General features: G+C 43.4%; 1 protein-coding gene across 2 annotated transcripts in view; it reads left to right on the plus strand.

Annotated features, from left to right (window-relative positions):
• The first annotated feature begins 5,471 nt into the window (after window positions 1-5,471).
• LOC139545556 (breakpoint cluster region protein-like) overlaps window positions 5,472-25,754 on the plus strand; it is a 43,397-nt gene continuing 23,114 nt past the window's right edge. For both annotated transcript variants that reach the window (XM_071353474.1, XM_071353475.1), the window contains exon 1: window positions 5,472-7,393. In XM_071353474.1, the coding sequence (XP_071209575.1) occupies window positions 6,052-7,393 (1,342 nt within the window). In that variant the 5' untranslated portion in view covers window positions 5,472-6,051. The remainder of the gene's footprint in view (window positions 7,394-25,754) is intronic.

The raw sequence follows: 25,754 nt of genomic DNA on the forward strand, positions 1-25,754 counted from the left end.
GTCGGAGATTTCCAAGTTCCCAGATGTTTTAAATGCGGCAATAGGATATACATCACAGATAGAACAATGAGTCAGATATTTCACACGATGTATAAATGTGAAGCATCCGCTTAACCTTTCCACTCACTATCAAATTTGGTAGTGATAGGAAGCCCTGTGGTCAGAGAAGATTGATATTGGCCGACATTCTGCTTATTTTCTCATCGATGAAACATTCATTTCTCAATACAGTTTTCTGTTCCCAAAACTAGAATCTGTTACGAACAGAGTGGACTAAGTTTAGTAGACTTTGCCCTATGCCAAATTTTTACAAAACTACATTGTTTAAGGCTTACAAAGGCAAATTAAGTTACACGCACTTCAGAGTTGGCGTTCCCTGTCGGAAATATGCAAATGTTTCCTCCTCGTAGCCTGTCGGCCCATGATTGGTCTGTGTCAGCACGTGGTCCTGTGTGACATCAAATGCAGTAGTTAGAGTAGATCACTATTTAATTAAATATCAGAGTACACAATGCAATGCAAAAAGTCTGGGTAGCCATTTCATTAGGTGTTCAGGAGTCTTATGGCTTGGGGGTAGAAGCTGTTAAGAAGCCTGTTGGACAGTGATGCAACCAGTCAGGATGCTCTTGATGGTGCAGCTACAGAACCTTTTGAGGATCTGAAGACCCATGCCAAATCTTTTCAGGCTCCTGAGGGGGAATGGGCTTTGTCGTGCCCTCTTCACAACTGTCTTAGTGTGTTTGGACCATGATAGTTTGTTGGTGATGTGGACACCAAGGAACTTGAAGCTCTCAACCTGTTCCACTACAGCCCTACAGCCCCGTCGATGAGAATGGGTGCGTGCTCGGTCCTCCTTTTACTGTAGTCCAAAATCATCTCCTTTGTCTTGATCACGTTGAGGGAGAGGTTGTTGTCCTGGCACCACACGACCAGGTCTCTGACCTCCTCCCTATAGGCTGTCTCATCGTTGTCTGTGATCAGGCCTACCACTGTTGTGTCCTTGGCAAACTTGATGATGGTGTTGAAGTCGTGTCTGGCCATGCAGTCATGAGTGAACAGGGAGTACAGGAGGGGACTGAGCACGCACCCCTGAGGGGCCCCTGTGTTGAGGATCAGTGTGGTGGATGTGTTGTTACCTACCCTTACCTCCTGGGGGCGGCCCGGCAGAAAGTCCAGAATCCAGTTGCAGAGGGAGGTGTTTAGTCCCAGGGTCCTTAGCTTAGTGATGAGCTTTGAGGGCACTATGGTGTTGAACGCTGAGCTGTAGTCAATGAATAGCATTCTCACATAGGTGTTCCTTTTGTCTAGGTGGGAAAGGGCAGTGTTGAGTGCAATAGAGATTGCATCATCTGTGGATCTGTTGGGGCGGTATGCAAATTGGAGTGGGTCTAGGGTTTATGGGATAATGGCGCTGATGTGAGCCATGATCAGCCTTTCAAAGCACTTCATGGCTACAGACGTGAGTGCATGATCACACAGTCATCCGGAACAGCTGGTGCTCTCATGCGTGTTTCAGTGTTACTTGCCTCGAAGCGAGCATAGAAGTAATTTAACTTGTCTGGTAGGTTTGTGTCATCATCTAGACGGCAGAGACTGTGCAGGTGCATCAAAGCTGGGGACCGAGAAACTAAAAAACAGCTTCCATCTCCAGGCCATCAGACTGTTAAAGAGTCACCACTAGCCGGCCTCCGCCCAGTACCCTGCCCTGAACTTTAGTCACTGTTACTAGCCAGCTTCCACCCTGTACTCAATCCTGCACCTTAGAGACTGCTGCCCTATGTACATTGTCATTGAACACTGGTCACTTTAATAATGTTTACATACTGTTTTACCCACTTCATATGTACAGTGGGGAGAACAAGTATTTGATACACTGCCGATTTTGCAGGTTTTCCTACTTACAAAGCATGTAGAGGTCTGTCATTTTTATCATAGGTACACTTCAACTGTGAGAGACGGAATCTAAAACAAAAACCCAGAAATTCACATTGTATGATTTTTAAGTAATTAATTTGCATTTTATTGCATGACATAAGTATTTGATACATCAAAAAAGCAGAACTTAATATTTGGTACAGAAACCTTTGTTTGCAATTACAGAGATCATACGTTTCCTGTAGTTCTTGACCAGGTTTGCACACACTGCAGCAGGGATTTTGGCCCACTCCTCCAATGTTCAAATCCAGAAATAGAAAAGGGCTCTTCTACTGAAAATTACTGAAAAAATTCTGAGAAATACTGAAATGTAAACACCTCCCCCACTCAATGATGAGCTCTGTACTCACTGTAAAAGTGCAGGATGAATATGAAAGAAATACAGTCTTTCAGTCTTCAGGACTGTCCAATAGCGTATGATCAGAGGGAAATAATATGAATGAAGTTCAAATGCTCCATCATTCTTGCCAATTCAGGTTAGTCAAACAACTCCAAGTTTGTAGTGTCGTAATGCTGTAGCTACTATTTGATAGGACGTCGTACGAATGGGGCTTGTACGGAGAGACAGGGTAAGGAGTAGTAAAGCCCCGGGCGGACCAGGACCTCTCAGCCCTCCTGTCCAAAGTCCTCTGCGAACTCCCTGGTCTTGAACAAGTCCTCCATGCTGACTGTGGATCTTGTGGTGGATAGTGAGCGCAACATGTCAGACTGGAGGACAGAGGGACACAGAGAAGACAAACAAAATCATGGTTCAGCAATTACACAAATGTAAGCGTCAGTTTGCCTGGATGTGTATGTTGAAACAGCATGTTCCAGTATGTCAAATCAAATTTTATTGGTCACATACACATGGTTAGCAGATGTTAAAGCGAGTGTAGCGAAATGGGTGTGCTTCTAGTTGCGACAGTGCATTAAAATCTAACAAGTAATCTAACAATTCCCCAACAACTACCTAATACACACAAATCTAAAGGGATGGAATAAGAATATGTACATATAAATATATGAATGAGCGATGGCCGAGCGGCATAGGTGCAATAGGTGGTATAAAATACAGTATATACATATGATATGAGTAATGTAAGATATGTAAACATTATTAAAGTGGCATTATTTAAAGTGGCATTGTTTAAAGTGACTGATCCATTTATTAAAGTGGCCAGTGATTGGGTCTCAATGTAGGAAGCAGCCTCTCTGAGTTAGTGATTGCTGTTTAGCAGTCTGATGGCCTTGAGATAGAAGCTGCTTTTCAGTCTCTCGGTCCCAGCTTTGATGCACCTGTACTGACCTCGCCTTCTGGATGATAGTGGTGCAAACAGGCAGTGGCTCAGTGACAAGCCACATTTCTTCAGCCTCCTGAGGTTGAAGAGGCGCTATTGCGCCTTCTTCATCACACTGTCTGTGTGGGTGGACCATTTCAGTTTGTTTGTGATGTGTACGTCTCACTCTCCATCTTCGACAGCTTCCTAACCATCTTACAACCTGCCAGAACACTGAGGACAGACTCCCCTGCCTGGGAGAGAGAGAGACAGACAGAAGAGAACGAGAGCGAGAGTGAGAGAGAGGAGAGTGAGAGTGAGACAGAGATGGGGGAGGGAGATAGATAGCGAGAGAGACAGAGAGGATAGTGAGACAGAGATGGGGGAGGGAGATAGATAGCAAGCGAGAGAGAGAGAGAGAGAGAGAGAGAGAGAGAGAGAGAGAGAGAGAGAGAGAGAGAGAGAGAGAGAGAGAGAGAGAGAGAGAGAGAGAGAGAGAGAGAGAGAGAGAGAGAGAGAGAGAGAGAGAGAGAGAGAGAGAGAGAGAGAAGGGGGGTAGAAACAGCTGGTCCGGGACAAGGTAACCCGAGAGATAACAGAGAGAAAGAGGGAGATAGAGCCAAATTACAGAGAGAATGCATAAGATCACACAGTATACCAGATAAGACAGACTGAGCCTAGCTCTGTGGCCTCATCCAAAAGTTACTCCTGGATAGGGTCAATTTGAAAATGTTCTCTTCTAAACATGAATAAATCCTGTTCTGTTAGCAGTTAAAAAACACTAATACTTCCAGCAACAGTGTTGGTATTGTGATGTTATTGTTGTTTTTTAAAGGGACTATAAGAAAAAAACTCATCACTATAATTGTTTGGGTCATATAGTAAATAGTTCATTGATTTCTATAATATATTGTTGTTATTTTCAATAAATGTTTTTTTTTACTTTAAACAATATTTTTTGTGATTTAAATAAAAAAATCATCTAAGTAAACATTTTTCAGAGGGACTTTTAATTCGAAAAAAAATCTGTATGATCATGTGACTCATGTGCTCCCGAGTGGTGCAGTGGTCTAAGGCACTGCATCCATCTCAGTGCTAGAGGTGTCACTACAGACCCTGGTTCGATTGCAGGCTGTATCACAACTGGCTGTGATTGGGAGTCCCATAGGGCGGCACACAATTGGCCCATCGTCGTCCGGGTTTGGCCGTCATTGTAAATAAGAATTTGTTCTTAACTGACTTGCCTAGTTAAATAAAAATAAATAAATAAAACCTTAATGTTGCTAGTTTGACATGGAAGATAGGCGGGAGGAAGTGAGATCAGGTGGGACCATTCTAGCCAATGCAGATACGCTTTTGAATAAAGGGGCCAATCTGTGTCTGTGACAGCACCATTGAGACTATCTCCATTTTAAAGTAGTCAATTTCTTCTTCTTCATTGGCTAATTGCTCCCAACTCATAGGAATCCCCACCCAGTTGACTACTTTAAAATGGTGGAAGTCCTCATTGGCAATGTCCATAATAAAATTGTATATATCATGAGTCCTCTATCTATCTTTATGACAACAGGCACAACTCCAATATCAAAGTTGTCGAAATGCCACCATTACGAAATGTCTATTGATCAAATAAGCCCCACGTAGCAAATTAGCATTCCAAGTTTTTTTTGACCAAATTGACAATCTCACATTGGTCTCCATAAAAAAAATCTTTCGTGGTCTTGTTTTGTTTAACAGATATTGGGCGAGGAGAAAAGGGTAGCCTAGTGGTTAGCGCGTTCGGCCAGTAACCAAGAGGTTGCTAGATTGAATCCTCGTGGTGACAAGGTACAAATCTGTCGTTCTGAACAAGGCATTTAACCCACTGTTCCTAGGCCGTCTTTGTAAATAAGAATTTGTTCTCAACTGACTTACCTAGTTTAATAAAAAATACTCGCTTCGCCTCTTCTCTCTGAAGAGAGAGTGGGACAAGCTGCGCAGACTCTGCCACCAGCGCACACGCATGTTCTTGTCTGTCTGGATTTCTCTTTTGTACCATTAGATGGAGACAAATATCGATATTTCAGACGGTATATATACCGTAATAAAACATATCTGTTTTTAATCTTACAAAATGGTAATAGATTAGTCTATATTATTACTTACATAATATAGACCATATCATTATCAGTTTTTTTTCTTCAGCTTGGATTTCTTGTTTTTTCGACGTGCCTGTGTCTTTAAAACTGGACTGGCCCTCAATCACATCAAAGTCCCTCCCTCTCTTTTCAGCACTAACTCAACCTAAATAAAATGAGCAAAACACAGTAACTGTAGCGTGCGATCAAACGAAGTGTATATCATGTGTGGTGGATCTAAGGTTAACGAGAGAACATTCGAACTAACTTTCAATTAGATGCGGACTAACGAATTAACACGAAAAACAGGAATTACAGTGGAAATGTACAATTGTTATTGGACTTTCACTAAATCATTGGATGGAACGTATGGATATAGCACAGTGCTGCTGCTTTTACGATGAATGAAGGATCATTGTCTACTGACATTACTTACAGAAGATAAGGACACTTTATGTTTTTGTTGTTGCAGGAATCTGAACTGGGTCGTCATTCTCAGTCCTCATGGCATCCTATACTATGCGAGTTGATATGTTGATAACTAACGTTAGAACCATAAGAAAAATGTGCACGAGTCTTCTGAAAACTGTATTCAGTCAGTGAAGTGTGGAAATAGCTTCTAATGGCCATTATAAGTCATACTTTAGAAATTATTTTGATTGGAAACTAATCATATCGTTTAGTAGAATTTTTTGTAGAAGTTTCTACTCTATTCTCAGTGAACTACGTTATTTTTTTAAATGGTCGAACCAGTGGGTTTTGTAGAGGCTTGGAAAGCCCAGTTCCCGGAGTCAAATCCCCCAAACATGGAGCTGAAATCGTTGGGGGATGTTGAGCAGGAGCTTGAGAAATGCAAGGCATCTATCAGGCAGCTGGAGTTGGAGGTCAACAAGGAGCGCTTTCGGATGATCTACCTGCAGACGTTACTGGCCAAGGAGAGGAAGGCATATGATGGACAGAGATGGGGCATCAAGAAGATGTCCCTAATGAATATTGGAGACCAAGCCAGTGTTTCAGACACCCAGAGATCCCACTTAGATGACCCTTCATTGGAGGAGCAGCCAGGAGAGGTAGTTGACACAGGGTGTAAACAGTATCCAGAGGGAGAGGTGGATGGGGTGTCTCCCTCCAAACAGAGTGGTGGCTTCTCCCCTCACAGGCCTACAGTGGGTCCTCCAGACACAAATCTGGACAGGGTAGGCATGGGCTCAGTAGCAGCACTGAGGTCCAACTTTGAGCACATCAAGAGAGCCAACTCTCACACGGCAGGAGATGGGAAAGGGGTTGGTGGAACAGAGAGACCCTTTTACGTGAACATGGAGTACCACCATGAGAGAGGCTTAGTGAAGGTCAATGACAGGGAGGTCTCAGACAAGATCAGCAGCCTGGGCTGCCAGGCCATGCAAATGGAGCGGAAGAGGTCCCTGCACTCTCTACCTGGGAACCTATCCACTGCGACGGGGGAGATCCGCAAATCTGTCCTCCGAGGCAGATCCACAGAGGGCGGCTGTGGCTACAATGGGCTGTATGATGATGCAGCAGAGGTGAACCCACATTTCTTCAAGGACAGTGTGATCCGTTCCAATGGGGGGAGACAACCGGCAGACTGTCAGCCCTACACCAGTGTGTATGTCGGGGGGATGATGGGGGAGGGGAGGATCATCCACATCAGGGACCACAGTGTGGAGGAGGACTCCCACCTCACCTGGCCAAGGCGCTCCTACTCACCTGGGAGTTTTGATGATGTTGGGGGCGGCTACACCCCAGACTGCAGCTCCAATGAGAACCTAACGTCCAGCGAGGAGGACTTCTCCTCTGGCCAGTCAAGTCACGTGTCACCAAGTCCCACAACCTATCATATGTACAGACCGAAGAGCCGCTCTCCGTCCCAGATTTCCCAGCAGTCCTTTGACAGCAGCAGCCCCCCCACCCCTTTGTCTCAGAAACGTCTGAAGCAGCAGGTGTTGGTGTCCGAGGCCTCCATCGTGGGTGTCCGTAAAACAGGTCAGATCTGGCCCGACGATGGGAACTCCACTACATCTAGTAGGACCTCGCATGACAACAGTCTCCATGGAGATCTGGGTAGGTCTGCAAGGACATAGTCTCTGTCCTTTTGTAATCAAGATATTTTCTATCCTCTGTTTTCATTTCCATTTGATGAGACACTGTATAAAAGCACGAGAATTGTTAATGCACCCTAGGGCTCAATAACCACTACCGTTTCATGTTTATTAGAGATGCCTGTACTTGCCCTAACCTAGACCTCTCCTCAAGCACGGATGTGCTTACAGTATATGTGCACCTGCAACATGTCGAAGGAAAAGAAGGAATTATTTAGATCTAGTGTACCATGCATCTGCCAAGAAGTTTTCCATATGAATACATTAAACCATTAGCACAGCCCAACCATTGCAAAGCACCCTAGTGCTTGTGTGGTTCTTTGTAGATTGTACGACTGTTTTGTTTTCACTTTGTAAACATGCCTGTCCCCCCCCCCCCCTCTGCTCTCCTATTGAGTGGACTAGTGCTCTTGTGGACATGCCCTGATTGAGACAGTGCGTGCCCTCAGGCTGCCCAGTCACTCGGCCCTGTCCACCCAGAGTGTTTTTGTGTCAGCACACATCAGCGTTGTTGTCCTTGGCTAGAAGTAATTAACTTAAAGGGGCTTGTGTAGCGTGATGAATTTAGGGAGGCTCTTTGTTGGGGGTGGGGAGGAAAAGGGCTGATAACTCTCACTAAAAAGAGGACGGAGGGCTCAAAGTGTGTCACATGGCTTCCCATCAAAATCTCAGGCCTCGGTGTTTCCTGTTGTGATGTGTGAACACAATAGGAGAATCACTCATGCAGAGTATGTATTGACACTGCAACAATGTAGCAATGTTAAGTGGGATGGGGTGGTCTTACTAGGTGCTGCCAAGGACAGAGAAGAGTGAGTTCCCATGCAAAATATTTATTAAAGCTGTAATACATGAGAGGCTGTATGATTTGTCTATGATGGTGATTCAATTAAAGAAATGATTGTCTAAGTGAAAAGGGGTGACTCAATGCCACATATTACATGATTTCACTGAAGTCTTAACAGACGGTCTGTTGTAGTGAATCCGTCAGGGTCATTGGTTGCTAGGCTCAACAAATAAAAGCTATGCGAATTCATATGAGAAGAGCCAAAACATTTTTTGACGTTATTACAAAAAATACATGCTGTTTGGAGCAGATTTTCAGTAGCAATTGTTGAGAACAGGCTGTTATGTAAGGTGATGGGCTAGAAAACATTTAAAACCAAACATGCAATGAACAAGCAAATTGTCTGAGAACTGTAAGCCAGTGTTTGGCTCTTCTGACAGAAATACAGATTCCTTTTGACTTGTGGTCAAATATTTAGCTTTTTTGATATTACAATTACACTATCATGGGTTGTTTTCTACATTGTCTCGCCACATTATTGTTTATTCACACTAACACCCATTTACCAATGCTGCTTGACCTGTAGGAAATGGGGAAACAGGCTATCAGATACAAAGACACATGTTTTGACTGAAGCCTTAGTAAACTGGACAGTTAGCTTACTGTGATTGCTGCAGCTTGCTGGTTAAATGTTAAGCAGAAACAATGCTGCTGAGCCTGGCCCTGGAGTGGTGGTCTAAATGGCCGTGTTGCTGAGGTAACAGTCCTGCTGCAGGATCACTTCATGTAAACCGGGCTTCGTGGATTAATGGAAATCTGGATTTATTTTCTGATGTCGTAAGAACATTAGGGCTATTGCGCACATTGCTGGATCAGTGCTGTGGTAAGCAGTGGTTTTGAGGCGAGCATGACAATCCACTATTCTCTATTTTGGTCAGTGATTTTGAGCGAGTATGGGAAAATCTGTTTTTCTTTTTGTTTTATAACAAAACTCATTGCAACATTCAGTAAATTTCATTTAATCTGCTGAGTAAAGCTAGCTTATAATGTCAATGTTATAAAGGGCCACTGTGCTCCAGTTACATAAGCGTTCTGGTGACTATTTAGCTTTACAAGAATCGGAATGACTTTATTTGCCAAGTACATTTGCACATACCTGGAATTTGACTTAGTGAATAGGTGATGCCAGCAATAGACAATATGCAGACCATGTCAGCATAAATAATATAAATACAGTAAACGTAAAGCTGATTTTACAGTGAGGATATACAATTTACAGGCATACATTGACTATACCAAACATTCGGAATATTGAGTTGCACCCCCCTTCATTTTGTCCTCAGAACAGCCTCAGTTTGTTGGGGCATGGACTCTACAAGGTGTCGAAAGCGTTCCACAGGGATGCTGGCCGGTGGCGGGTGGTGGTTTTTAAAAAATGAATGAGCTTTGCCTTATTTCTATTAGAGCATATTGGATGACTGTCATTCATATTCCATTCACCCAGCTCAATGTAACCGTGATCGGTTTAGGCTACTACATGATACTCACGTTTTCCTGTGCCCATCATGAGGTTACTATAACCCTATAAAAATAAAAATTCAACAGAATCGGTGGAATGAATACACCCCTGATCACACGTAGCAATATAAAAACAGCATGATCACTTTGCCTACTTGCATATATAATTCCTTCTTGCAACTATCTACATGCTCTCCTCTCACTTTTTCCCTTCACTTGTAGACTTCAGTGTATAACACATCTGCTCTCTGTGACCAGGTGAAAAAACCTTTCAAAAACAAACCTTCATATCATGACTGCTAACCGCTACGCACAGCCTATGTTGTTGTCACCTCATAGTCAACATAGCTACTAGAACTAACACTTTAGTAAACCCGCTACAATCATGTAATACAGTCAGCAAGCAGTTTAGCAGTTACACCGGCGGGCCCCGATGGTAATAAATTATTAAAACCAAAAGCTTACCGTGACTTGGAAGAGATTCAGTGTTGGATAGCCATAGTCAGTTAGCTAACATAGCATCCCTCTCTGTCTTGAGCCAGGTGTTTGAGTAGGCTAAACTAGCTAGCTGCATTCAGTTAGCTAAGTGAAAGTTTTAAAAAAATACAACCAAATATAGCTAGCTCACTGTCTCGCTTGTCCTTAATTTTGGAATAAATTAATTTGTTCAAAACTGTTATGCTTTCAGTACTAGATTACTTCTCTGAACTTTTGATTGGGTGGACAACATGTCAGTTCATATAGGTTGGAGGACATCCTCCGGAAGTTGTAATAATTACTTTGTAAGTCAATGGAAGGGGGTGAGAACCAAGAGCCTTCTAGGTTTTGTATTGAAGTCAATGTACCCAGAGGAGGACGCAAGCTAGCTGTCCTCCGGCTACCTCATGGTGCTACCCTACAGAGTGCTGTTGAGGCTACTGCAGACCTTCATTGCAAAATAGTGTATGGTGATGTGAAATATATATATATATTTTAAATGAAATTCACTGAGGAGGATGGTCCTCCGCTGAGGAGCCTCCACTGATGCTGGCCCATGTTGACTCCAATACTTCCCACATTTGTGTCAAGTTGGCTGGATGTCCTTTAGGTGGTGGACCATTCTTGATACACACAGGAAGCTGTTGAGTGTGAAAAACCCAGCAGCGTTGCAGTTCTTGTCACACACTGGTGAGCCTGGCACCTACGACCATACCCCATTAAAAGGCACTTCAATATTTTGTCTTGCCCATTCACCCTGTGAATGGTACACATACCCAATCCATGTCTGTCTCGAGACTTAAAAATCCTTCTTTAACCTGTCTCTTTTCCTTCATCTACACTGATTGAAGTAGATTTAACAAGTGACATCAATAAGGGATCATAGCTTTCACCTGGATTCACCTGGTCAGTCTGTCATGGAAAGAGCAGGTGTTCTTAATGTTTTGTGTACACTTACCGGGCCAGTTTATTAGGTACACCCATCTAGTACCGGGAGATGCTCTATTGTGTTGAGGTCTGGGGACTGCACAGAAGTTAAAGTTAACTGAACTCGCTGTCATGTTGCAGCCAATGTTTTTCCACTCCAAATTTATTTATATAGCCCTTCTTACATCAGCTGATATCTCAGTGCTGTACAGAAACGCATCCTAAAGCCCCAAACAGCAAGCAATGCTGGTGTAGAAGCACGGTGGCTTCCACTCAATTGTCCAGTGTTGCTGACCGTGTGCCCACTGGAGCTGCTTCTTCTTGTTTTTAGCTGATAGGAGTGGAATCCGGTGTGGTTGTCTGCTGCGATAGCACATCCGTGACAAGGATGTCTTTCTGCACACCACTGTTGTACTGCGCCGTTATTTGTCTGTTTGTAGCCCGCTTGTTAGCTTGCACGATTCTTGCCATTCTCCTTCGACCTTTTTGCCCACAGGGCTGCCGCTGATTGGATGTTTTTATTTGTCGCACCATTCTCTGTAAACCCTAGACACTGTCGTGCGTGATAAGCCCAGGAGGGTGGCCGTTTATGAGATAATAGATCCGGCGCGCCTGGCACCAACGACTATACCACGCGCAAAGTCGCTTAGATCACTTATTTTACCTATTATAAAGTTCAATCGAACAGTGGCTGCATGCCTGTCTGCCTGCTTTATATAGCAAGCCACGGCCACGTAACTCACTGTCTGTAGGAGCGATCCATTTTCGCTAACGGGGTGTACCTAATAAACTGTCCGGTGAGTGGATACCTACAATATATATGCAGAGGAAGGGATGCTGCCGTTACAAATGTATACAGTGTTGTGCAGAGGTTTTATATGTTCCTTTCAAATGGCAGTGGCTTCATTTGAATTCATTTAAGTTGCACTAAGTCATTGCTACATTTTAAGAAGAAAATACATCTCCAATGTTGTTGTTTTTGGGGGGGGGGGGTTCTCTGTGACTGCATGAGCGGCGAACCTGTCAAACACAGGGTGGCACTGACAGGTACCCTGCAGCCCTCCTAGTGTTTTACTACCTGGCATGGTGGCTGGCTCTGCCTGAAAAAGGTCAGCCCTGGCATTGGGTACAGTACTGACTGTCATAAATGGGCCTCAGTCCTTGCCACACTGACTCCACCAACCCTGCTTTACCTCTTGCTTGTAATCATGGGAAAACAGCCCGTCTAAAATGGTCACATCTCTAAGGTCTCGTCTTCCTAGAATAGCACAGGAATAAGAGAATGAGCACATTCTCCTCGTTTGTGGATATCTAGGCCAATTGTCAGTCCTGGCTGTGAATAGAGCTGCTGATTAGCTGTGTGGCTTAAATGAGGCCACTTCTATGGTGTGTCTGCTTTGCCATAGTTAATTATCACTATGACATTGACAGACATGCCAGTGGCCAGGGCTTTTTCCTACTGTATGGCTCACAGAAATGTCTTATGGCTAATGATGAGTACATTATAAGATGGGCTACTGGGGCTTGTGTTTGTTAGAATGTCTTCAGTTTGAGTGAACCTCTGCCAGGCCAAGAGTAGCCTCTGCTTAGTATCAATTAGACAGGTCTGTATGTCTCCTTTGACACAAATGTGAAGCTTTCACTTAGTCTGTTTTGTAGTGATCCTATCTCTCTGGGTGTCTGGCATCAGTCCAGGGCTGTATTTGTAATCACAGCAGGAGGTAGAGAGATGGTGGTGGCTCACCCTCCAGGTTAACGGTCCAATCATTAATCTTTCAGAGCTCCCGATGAAGCTCACACAGGCTGGTTTTTGTACCTGAACGTCAACATTCTCAGCTTTTAGTCGTTAAGGAAGCAAAAGAAATGGGCCACTCACTCCCCTTTTGAGTTTACATTCAAGACTTGTGTCTAAAAATGTAGATGAAGTGGGGCCAGCACAGAAAAGGGACAGAGCTCTTGTGCACCGTGAGTGAGCTCTGTGTTTCCTGTCACCTGTCCTCCCAGGTGGTTGACTTGGGAAAACGGTGCAGTGGGAGTGTTCCTGGAGAGCTGGCAGGGGATCAGAGCAGCAGGCCAGGGCCCTACCAGCTGCAGTCAGAGGGAGCACAGGGACAAACACATCATTAATCTCTCAAATGAGCAGACCCTGTCCAGTTCAAGTTACACCAGCATAGGGGTAAATGGTTGGGCAGTAGCCTACTTGGCACGATTTCAACTCTCAACCTTGAAATACTTTCAGATCTAACAGAACATGGACAGTCCTCTACATTATTTTAAGTGCAGTCGGCCTACTACATCCAGGTTTGAAAGTACTGGTGTCACCCCAGGCTGTTTTCCATATCCAGATATTTTCTTAAAGATAATGGTAGAAAAGCATGAGAAATGTTTGAGCTTTTGTCCCTCGCTCCAGGCTTCCCTCTTCGCTCTAATCCTCTCTTGTGCTCTGTATCGCCCCTCTGGTCCCCTTGGTCTTAGCTCCACTCCCAGGTCCTACTCAAAGGGCCCTCTGTGCTGCTGGCTGGCAAGCCAAGTGTTTATGGAATGTCTCAGCTGCTTGTGGGGTGTAGGGGGAACACCGCTAATGAAATGTAAAGTGCTGTATGAGCTTACCTCTCCACAAACAGCCTGACCCCTGGGGCTTGTTAGACAATAATTAGTTTGTGGATATTGCTTCTGGCAGACCCGGCTCCACGAGGGGGCAAAAGGGGGCATAACGGGCTCGTTGATTTTGTCCATCCACACCAGACGCGATCAGGACATGCAGGTTGAAATATCAAAACGAACTCTGAGCAGACTATATTAATTTGGGGACAGGTCAAAACACATATGAAACATTTAGCAAGCTAGCTTGCTGTAGCTAGCTAATTTGTCTTGGGATATAAACATTGGGTTATTTTACCTGAAATGCACAAGGTTCTTTTTTTGTAGAATTTGGACCCATTTTGAGTCACAGAAAATTGTGTGTTCTCTACTCTGACAATTAATCCACAAATAAAAGGGGGAAACCTAGTTGGTATCTAGTAATCTCTCCTCCTTCAGTCTTCTTCTGTGGATTTTATATGGCGGTTGGCAACCAACTTTAAGGTGCATTACTGCTACCAACTGGACTGGAGTGTGGACCTCGTTCATCTTTCAATCACCCCCGTGGGTGTAATTCATAAAAACCAATGAGGAGATGGGAGAGGCGGGACTTGCAGCGCATCAAGTGTCTAAAATAGAAACAAGTTCGGGCGGTGTGTTCAGCATGTCAGAACATGAACAACTTCCTAGTTAAGAACACTAACAATATCGAAGAAAATGAAACGGATTCTGCAAGAACCAATATCTCTCCCTAAAAACACAACCCTATGGAAAAATCCTTGGACAGCTTTTCAGAATTAACAGATTGATCCACATGGAAAACTAAAGGCATAGAAACAGGAAATTACTTTCTATTAGGAAATAAATACATTTCCATGACATAATTAAAAAGTCATTTTGGACTGACTAGTGTAGATAACTTGAAAGTTTCATACCAAGAATTGTCTATTTGAAATCGTTTGGGCATCATAGCAATCTTGCGGGAATCTTATTTGAGTCCGAAAAGGATATTCATATGATGGGTAAGATATACAAAACCTTGCGGAGTTCATAACCAACTGACAATCTCTTAGAAAAAAATATTAACTATTGGAACCAAGACTTAAAAGTAACTGATATTGGCACAAGATGGAGGGAAAGTTGGAACATAACTAACAAAATTACAGTTAACGACAGCAGAGTCGTGTCTTAAGTGCAAAACTAACAACGACTCAATAATCCATGCCTTCTGGGAATGCTATAAAGTCCAAATGTTATGGGCAGAGTTCGAAAGTTGGTTATCAGAAATATTACAATGTACAGTGGGAATAAAAACTATGTAAACCCTTTAGAATGACCTGGATTTCTGCATAAATTGGTCATAACATTTGATCTGATCTTCATCTAAGTCACAATGATAGACAAACACATTCTGCTTAATCTAATAACACACAAACAATTACACTTTTTCATGTCTTTATTGAGCATACCGTGTAAACATTCACAGTGCAGGTTGGAAAAAGTATGTGAACCCTTGGATTTAATAACAGGTTGACCCTCCTTTGGCAGCAATAACCTCAATCAAATGTTTTCTGTAGTTGCAGATCAGACCTGCACTATGATTAGGAGGACAACTGTTTCAGTTCAGCAATATTCTTGGGATGTCTGGTGTGGACTGCTCACTTGAGGTCATGCCACAGCTTCTCAATTGGGTTGAGGTCAGCACTGAAGGTGTATTTTCTTCTGTTCAAGCCATTCTGTTGTTGATTTACTTATGTCTTTTGGGTTGTTGTCCTGTTGCATCACTTAACTTCTGTTGAGCTTCAATTGGCAGACAGCCTGCAAAATGTCTTGATAAACTTGGGAATTCATTTTTACGTCGATGATGACAAGCTGTCCAGGCCCTGAGGCAGCAAAGCAGCCCCAAACCATGATGCTCCCTCCACCATAGTTTACAGTTGGGATGAGGTTTTGATGTTGGTGTGCTGTACCTTTTTTTTATCCACACTTAGTGTACACAACTTTAGTTTAATCTGTCTGCATAATATTTTGACAGTAGCGCTGTGGAACATCCAGGTGCTCTTTTGTGAACTTCAGACATGCAGCAATGTTTTTTTTGGATAGCAGTGGCTTCTTCCATTGTGTCCTCCCATGAACACCCTTCTTGTTTGGTGTTTTACGCATTGTAGACTCGTCAACAGATATGTTAGCATCTTCCAGAGATTTCTGTAAGTATATAGCTGACACTCTAGGATTCTTCTTAACCTCATTGAACATTCTGCGCTGTGCTCTTGCAGTCATCTTTGCAGGATGGCCACTCCTAGAGAGAGTAGCAACAGTGCTGACATTTCTCCATTAACTTCTTTGGGACTGAGTAGCTTGGATAAAAAGGTGCCCAGAGTAAACTGCCTGCTACTCATTCCTAAAAGCTAGAATATGCATATAATTAGTAGATTTGGATAGAAAACACTCTGAAGTTTCTAAAACTGTTTGAAGGATGTCTGTGAGTATAACATAACTCATATGGCAGGCAAAAACCTGAGAAACAATCCAACCAGGAAGTGGGAAATCTGAGGTTTGTAGTTTTTCAAGTCATGGCCTATCGAATATACAGTGTCTATGGGGTCATATTGCACTTCCTAAGGCTTCAAGAGTCTTTAGAACCTTGTTTGATGCTTCTACTGTGAAGGAGGGGGGAATGACAGCTGATTGAGTCAGGGGTCTGGCAGTGCCACTAGCTCAGTCTCGCGCGCTCCTGTGAGAGTTAGCTGCGTTCCCTTTGCATTTCTACAGACAAAGGAATTCTCCGGTTGAAACATTATTGAATATTTATGATAAAAACATCCTAAAGATTGATTCTATACTTTGTTTGACATGTTTCTACGAACTGTAATATGACTTTTCGTCTGAACTTTCACCTGAACTTGCCCGCGCCTCCTGAGTTTGGATTTGTGTACTAAACCCCCGAACAAAAATGAGGTATTTGGACATAAATTATGGACTTTATCGAACAAAACAAACATTTATTGTGGAACTGGGATTCTTGGGAGTGCATTCTGATGAAGATCATCAAAGGTAAGTGAATATTTAAAATGCTATTTCTGACTTCTGTTGACTCCATAACATGGCGGGTATCTGTATGGCTTGTTTTTGTATCTGAGCGCCGTACTCAGATTATTGCATGGTGTGCTTTTTAAAAAAATCTGAAATCAATGTTTATTATGAGTATTTCTGTAAATTGATGTGGCTCTCTGCAAAATCACTGGATGTTTTGGAGGCAAAACATTACTGAACATAACGCGCCAATGTAAACTAAGATTTTTGGATATAAATATGAACTTTATTGAACAAAACATACATGTATTGTAACCTGTCACTCATCTAAATGATTGAGTGACAGGTTGGTGCAAAATCTGTATCTGCGCTGTGTCAGCACAATGGACAGAGCCTGCCGCGGTGTGTTGGGTGCTATGGAAAGCCACTGGGACGGTTAGGTATGACTCCCTTTTGGGTTTCCATAAAATGCGGGGTACAAAATGCTTCTCATCTTTGGTAGGCTAATTGAATAACGTGGTACACCTCCGCCTGTAATATTTAGATTTATAAGGGCTTGATCAAGTTTACCATTGAAGCTGCTTCACTCAACTCTTTCACGCCCCACACCACTACAGAGTTATCTTCTTAGCTAGCTGTAAAAGCGTTAGTGTTATTAGTCTGAGCCTATTTAGCTAGCTCGAACCAGCTAATCTGCAACTGCCACAATGGATATCAGAAACAAAGTCGGAGAGCGACGAGCAGCAGCACCATCAAATGACTGAGGCCAAGCCAAGCAGCGACGATGCCGCCAAGCTCCAGCAGAGATTTGTATATAATGACAAGATACCTATGTCGATGAGGGGTGTTGACGTCAACCGCCTGTTTTCAATGGAGAGATGCTATGCTACTAGCCACGTCATCAATATGCATAGCCATCTCGAGACAACTCTGATATAAAGTGTTTTTTCTCAAAGTTGCTGGGATGTCACGTGTCCTTATATCAGTACATTCGTAACAACCTAAGCATTATGAAACTTGTATTCGATCAAATATACCTCACGTAGAAGCCTTCCCCCTCTTCCACAAGCGCCGCCAGTATAATGGCCCCACAACCCCCTCCACCTCCACTGTTCCTGACGATCTTGGAAAAGAGGAGCCAGCCCAGGTTAGCCTAGAATCCTACCCTAGCTGCAGGTTTTATGTCCAAACATTTTATTTTAATGCCAACTGGTTCATAAGAAGAGTGGCTGGAATACTCGGTTACTGCAGATGCAGAATTTTGTTTCCCATGTCGAAAGTTCTGTGTTGGGTCCAATGCTAACACAGACAAGGCCTTTAACCAAGCTGGGTGTTCTAACTTGAAGCATGCTATTGATAGTACCAAGGGATTCGCTAGGCAGGCATCAAGTAAAGAGCATTTGATATGCACTGTGGAAAGAAAAACAAGTTAGGGTATGGGTACTGAGGTGTCAACTTGTTAATGATGGGCAGCTGGCAAGAAATCGTGTCGGCGATTGTGGACATTATTGAGTTCCTTGTTTCAAACCAGCAACCACTGCTGGGGACATTGCACGTGATAGAGGGGAGGGGGCAGTGGACTTTTTTTTCCTCCGAAAAGACAAGGAACTTGCCAAGGTGTTGAGCAGCATACCCCACAATGCCACATAGACATCATACGATATTCCAAATTAAATCATAGGGCTCATGAGTGAAATAGTCACTGAGGAAGCTACATCCGAGAACAAATTTATCCACTTTGACAAACGTGTTCAGTCAGCACAGAAGAAGCATGCTACACCTGAGGAAAGCTCAACTAATCCAACTCCCTCCAATTTGAGGGAGATCTTTCAAGAAGATTTCTGAGCAGTAAAAAAACAATCTAGGTGTTTAAAAAAATTAAAATCTTGCTTTAGTTTGTAGGGCCCTGTCCATGGTGCTGATAGAGCGCAGCGGAGATTTCGCGCCAACCTGTTGATCAAAAGAATTTGATATTTTATGTTCATTGTGATATATAAGCAGAATTCAATATAATTCCAATGCAAGAACCCAAATGATGCCTCCGGGTATAGCTATAAATCGGTATGTTACATCATAGAAATAGATACATTCTATTATGGTTTTCTTGGTAGCCGATTGGTTTTCGTGGTTGTTAATGGAACTATACCTATTGGAAAACGTGTTGATGGTAGGCCGGCATTGATTATCTGGGTCAATTGATTCACAGAAGTGTATTGTGCCATATCACACAGTGTTGCTGAACTCATTAGTACCGAGTGGCATGATTTTTCATGTTTGAACGATTTATTTGGCAAGACAGCTGTACATGGCTGCATCTCATTTGCCTATGCTTGGATCTCCATTCACCTTTTGTGTAGTGCGTTTGTTTATGCTGTTAATGTTACTGGCCTACATAGATTGTGTCATGTCTTTATCGATCTGATATTTTGTTTACTAGGCCTGCTACTTGGCAACGCTGTTTTTGTTCTGTTCGCATTCACAGTTGTCAGTATTCTAAGTCAAGTTGCAGTATTTTTGTTTGCATGCATGAATAACTAAGCGACTACTTTCAGCATTTAGTTTGCATTATTTTGGTAAGACAGCTGTGTGTACAAATGTATTCACATAGGGTAATTCACCTATTACAAAAAGACTATCTAATCTCGTAGCCTATATTCATTACCAAAACGGACTTGGTTTAGTGTGTAGGGCGCTGTCCCTTGTGCTGATACAGATTTCGCACCAACCTGACTGTCACTTCAAAAGCACTCAATGATCTCCGAGTCTCATCATTTGAACTTCGTTTATTGTGGTATAACGTGATATAAGCAAAATTCTATATAATTCCAATGCAAGAACCGCCGTTTTCAACTACCCCGTTAGTCACTTTATCCTGGTGCCAGGTCTGTGGCAAACACTATTTCATGTATTTACTTTAACAAGATGTACTGTTGATGTCTGAATAATTTATCCCGGATAAACTCAGCAAAAATAGAAACGTCCCTTTTTCAGGACCCTGTGTTTCAAAGATAATTCATAAAAATCCAAATAACTTCACAGATCTTCATTGTAAAGGGTTTAAACACTGTTTCCCATGCATGTTCAATGAACCATAAACAATTAATGAACATGCACCTGTGGAACGGTCGTTAAGACACTAACAGCTTACTGACGGTAGGCAATTAAGGTCACAGTTATGAAGATTTAGGACACTAAAGAGGCCTTTCTACTGACTCTGAAAAACACAAAGATGCCCAGGGTCCCTGCTCATCTGCGTGAATGTGCCTTAGGCATGCTGCAAGGAGGCATGAGGACTGCAGATGTGGCCAGGGCAATAAATTGCAATGTCCGTACTGTGAGATGCCTAAAACCGCTCTACAGGACGGACAGCTGATCGTCTGTGCAGTGGCAGACCACGTGTAACATCTGCACAGGATCGGTACATCTGACGGTACATCTGAACGTCACACCTGCGGGACAGGTACAGGATGGCAACAACAACTGCCCGAGTTACACCAGGAATGCACAATCCCTCCATCAGTGCTCAGACTGTCCGCAATAGGCTGAGAGAGGCTGGCCTGAGGGCTAGTAGGACTGTTGTAAGGCAGGTCCTCACCAGACATCACCGGCAACAACGTTGCCTATGGGCACAAACCCACCGTTGATGGACCAGACAGGACTGGCAAAGTGCTCTTCACTGACGAGTCACCAAGGCCTGTACTCTGGAGCGGGATCGATTTGGAGGTGGAGGGTCCGTCATGGTCTGGGGCGGTGTGTCACAGCATCATCGGACTGAGCTTGTTGTCATTGCAGGCAATCACAATGCTGTGTGTTACAGGGAAGACATCCTCCTCTCTCATGTGGTACCCTTCCTGCAGGCTCATCCTGACATGACCCTCCAGCATGACACTGCCACCAGCCATACTGCTCGTTCTGTGCATGATTTACTGCAAGACAGGAATGTCAGTGTTCTGCCATGGCCAGCGAAGAGCCCGATTCTCAATCCTATTGAGCACGTCTGGGACCTGTTGGATCGGAGGGTGAGGGCTAGGTCCATTCCCCCCAGAAATGTCCGGGAACTTGCAGGTGCCTTGGTGGAAAAGTGGGGTAATATCTCACAGCAAGAACTGGCAAATCTGGTGCAGTCCATGAGGAGGAGATGCACTGCAGTACTTAATGCAGCTGGTGGCCACACCAGATACTGACTTACTTTTGATTTTGACCCCCCTTTGTTCAGGGACACATTATTCCATTTCTGTTAGTCACATGTCTGTGGAACTTGTTCAGTTTGTCTCTGTTGTTGAATCTTGTTATGTTCATACAAATATGAAACATGTTAAGTTTGCTGAAAATAAACGCAGTTGACAGTGAGAGGACGTTTCTTTTTTTGCCGAGTTTATTAGGGGAAAACACATTTGTACCTTCTTTTTTAGCTAGCATCACACCTTCAGTGTATCAGTGTGCGTGTGTGCGTGCATCCTGTAGGTCACAGATTGGAACAATTTATTGAGCCTTGATATTTTGTTACACAGAGCATTACTGTGACCATCCTGAGCTATTTCAACACACTGATTAGTAGGTGTGCTGGGCTGGGCGGCTGAGTTCTGACCTACACTGCTCAATTCTGGCGCTAATTTTAGGCTGTCCCATAACAGATCTGAGCGGAGCGCTGGTGGGCCTCACTACTCCTACTGTGCCTGTGGTCGGCCTCCCTCCCATTTCAACAAAGTTCTTCAGATGTGCCAGAATGTGCTGATATTTGGTTGGCTCACGCTCTGCTGATTGCCAAAACACCCAGTCAGCTTCTTCCAGGGCCGGTGTGCCCCCGCCCCTTCACAAATGCCACATTTTCAGGCCTGGTTCTTTTCAACCTGATGGGGAACGCTCAATCAGAGAGAAACCAGATGTGCTGAAGTGACGTGACTGCAGTACTGAAAGATCCACCCAGCCCAGTCCTTCCTGGGTTAGCTGTGAGGGATGTAAATACTCCTTTGGAGTAGTGTGTTTGAATTGCAACTGTTTTGTAGGCTGAGGATTAGTAAATTGGATTGTTATTGATAAACAATTGCACCATTTATAGTTTTCTATGTGTCTTTTTATATTTAGCGAGGAGAGCTCTAGAAGTCATACCCGTTTTGATGGTAAAAAGCCATTATCACACCCGTATCCTCTCTGTTAGCTGGCAGCTGTCTCCCCAGTGACCACACAATCAAGATGAAAATCCATTAGTGGAGGCAGAAAGTGGCCAAACCTCTTAACAGCATCACACATTTGGCATCTTCACTGTTTTTTAGATTTTTAAAATTAAGTGCCATATCTCCTCTGATCTATGAACGTGCAGTCTGAGGCGACAGAGAGACTGTCATTGTGATACATGCAAAACTAAAGTTATTATTCCTGGACCATAATGTCTTCAAGGGAATACTGTATTAGCCCTGTCTGTGGAGAATTGATGAACATTTGTGGCTCATTTTTGAATTGGTGGACCCGTTTTGTTCGTTGCGTCCCACCACGGTTAGTGTGCGTCCAGATGGGTCAAGCAGGGTCTCTACAGGCTGTCACTCTGGTCACTCTCTGGACCATTCCCTCCTTAAGTTATTTCCAGAACTACCCACCAGTTCATCTTTCTTTCCATAGAAATATTTTGTGTCCTCTAGCCAATGCAGTGAAGTGTGACAGTGCTTTGATGCATGCATCACACTGAGACTCTAAAAGCAACACCATTCAGCATCAACACAATCAAGCTCTCCGTCTTAATCCAAAGGAGAAAGACAATGGCCTGGAAACTATCCTTCAAGACAAGTTTATTTTTTTTAAGAGTGCATTCATATGTAAAGGATATCCTGTATTCCACTGAAACGGACTGTGTGAACCCTGCCCTGTAAGCAAGGTCACATCTGTTGTGATCAGATTGTATTTGTCACATGCACCGAATACACAAGTGTAGACCTTACAGTGAAATGCTTCCTTACAAACCCTTAACCAACAATGCAGTTGTATAAACTGAGCAAAAAAAGGAATGTCCCTTTTTCAGGACCCTGTCTTTCAAAGATAATTCGTAAAAATCCAAATAACTTCACAGATCTTCATTGTAAAGGGTTTAAACACTGTTTCCCATGCTTGTTCAATGAACCATAAACAATTAATGAACACGCACCTTTGGAACGGTCGTTAAGACACTAACAGCTTACAGACGGTATGCAATTAAGGTCACAGTTATGGTAACTTAGGACACTAAAGAGGCCTTCCTACTGACTCTGAAAAACACCAAAAGAAAGATGCCCAGGGTCCCTGCTCATCTGCGTGAACGTGCCTTAGGCATGCTGCAAGGAGGCATGAGGACTGCAGATGTGGCCATGGCCATAAATTGCAATGTCCGTACTGTGAGACGCCTAAGACAGCGCTACAGGGAGACGGGACGGACAGCTGATTGTCCGCGCAGTGGCAGACCACGTGTAACAAAACCTGCACATAATCGGTACATCCGAACATCACACCTGCGGGACAGGTACAGGATAGCAACAATAACTGCCTGAGTTACACCAGGAATGCACAATCCCTCCATCAGTGCTCAGACTGTCCGCAATAGGCTGCGGGAGGCTGGACTGAGGGCTTGTAGGCCTGTTGTAAGGCAGGTCCTCACCACACATCACAGGCAACAACGTTGCCTATGGGCACAAACCCACCGTTGATGGACCAGACAGGACTGGCAAAAAGTGCTCTTCACTGATGAGTCACGGTTTTGTCTCACCAGGGGTGATGGTCGGATTCGCGTTTATCGTCGAAGGAATGAGCGTTACACCGAGGCCTGTACTCTGGAGCAGGATCGATTTGGAGGTGGAGGGTCCGTCATGGTCTGGGGCGGTGTGTCACAGCATCATCGGAGTGAGCTTGTTGTCATTGCAGGCAATCTCAACGCTGTGCGTTACAGGGAAGACATCCTCCTCCCTCATGTGGTACCCTTCCTGCAGGCTCATCCTGACATAACCCTCCAGCATGACAATGCCACACACAGAACGAGCAGTATGGCTGATTTCCTGCAAGACAGGAATTTCAGTGTTCTGCCATGGCCAGCGAAGAGACCGGATCTCAATCCCATTGAGCACGTCTGGGACCTGTTGGATCGGAGGGTGAGGGCTAGGTCCATTCCCTCCCAGAAATGTCTGGGGACTTGTAGGTGCCTTGGTGGAAGAGTGGGGTAACATCTCACAGCAAGAACTGACAAATCTGGTGCAGTCCATGAGGAGGAGATGCACTGCAGTACTTAATGCAGCTGGTGGCCACACCAGATCCTGACTCTTACTTTTGATTTTGACCCCCCCTTTTGTCCAGGGACACATTATTCAATTTCTGTTAGTCACATGTCTGTGAAACTTGTTCAGTTTGTCTCAGTTGTTGAATCTTGTTATGTTCATTCAAATATTTACACATGTTAAGACATTTACACATTTACACGTAAACGCAGTGTAACTGTCTGGTGGAAAGTGTACTGAACCAGGTTTTCCTCAAGGATTTTGCCTATGCTTAGCTCAATTCTATTTATTTTTTTATCCTGAAAAACTCACCAGTCCTTATCGATTACAAGCATACCCAAAACATGATGCAGCCACCACTATGTTTGACAATATGGAGAGTGGTACTCAGTAATGTGTTGTATTGGATTTGCCCCTAACATAACACTTTGTATTCAGGACAAAAAGTTAATTGCTTTCCCACATTTTTTGCAGTATTACTTTAGTGCCTTGTTGCAAACATGATGCATGTTTTGGAATATTTTTTTAGTCTGTACAGGCTTCATTCTTTTCACTCTGTCAATTAGGTTAGTATTGTGGAGTAATTACAATGTTGATCCATCCTCAGTTTTCTCCAATCACAGCCATCAAACTCTAACTGTTTCCAAGTCCCAATTGGCCTCATGGTGAATTACCTCAGCGGTTTCCTTCCTCTCCGACAACTGAGTTAGAAAGGACACCTGTATCTTTGTAGTGACTGGGTGTATTGATACACTGTCCAAAGTGTTGTTAGTAACTTCACCATGCTCAAAGGGATATTCAATGTCTACCAATAGGTGCCCTTCTTTGAGGGGCATTGGAAAACCTCCCTTGTCTTTGTGGTTGAATCTGTGTTTGAAATTGATTGCTTGGCTGAGGGACCTTACAATTATCTGTATGTGTGGGGTACAGAGATTAGGTAGTCATTCAAAAATCATGTTATACACTATTATTGCACACAGAGTGAGCCCATGCAACATTTTATGTGACGTGAAATTTGTTAAGCAAATTTTTACACCTGAACATATTTAGGCTTGCCATAACAAAGGGGTTGAATTTTTATTGAATACTTGTTGACTCAAGACATTTGAGCATTTTTTAAATTAATTTATAAACATTTCTAAAAACATAATTCCACTTTGACATTATGGGGTATTGTGTGTAGGCCAGTGACAAAACAATCTCCATTTAATAGATTTTAAATTCAGGCTGTAACACAACAAAATGTAGACAAAGTCAATACTTTTTGAAGGCATTGTATGTCATGGAAAGAGTAGGTGTTCCTAATGTTTTGTACACTCGGTATACATATGGAGTAGGTATATGTGTATATATCCTTGATGCAGGGTTAGGGCCAATTCCAGTCATTTCCAGAAATACACAAAAATTATTTTCAATTAGAAAGAATTTGAAATGGAATTGACCCCAACCCTGCTTTGGGGTGTGTGTGTGTCAAACCTCCTGTCATCGTTCTCCACAAAACAGAGGTTGTCAGAGGTTTTCCGATTTTTGTTTTATCTACAGGGACCGAGTGCATGGTGCCGAGGTTATGCTCTCTAGACAGGGATTTGAGAGCGTTTTAACCTGTTATGTATAGCAGGTAGCTATGTTTAGTGGCTCCCTCTGTAATGACTAACTTGTGCACTAAACAATCACCATTTCCAGATACAGGCAAAGATTTTCTAAGCCTGATGAACTTTCGTTTACTAAACACAAAGATCAGCACAGAGGCAAATTCAATAATGCTGAAAGAA

Source organism: Salvelinus alpinus, chromosome 19 (assembly GCF_045679555.1).
Source record: "Salvelinus alpinus chromosome 19, SLU_Salpinus.1, whole genome shotgun sequence".
In the NCBI taxonomy this organism is placed as follows: domain Eukaryota; kingdom Metazoa; phylum Chordata; class Actinopteri; order Salmoniformes; family Salmonidae; genus Salvelinus; species Salvelinus alpinus.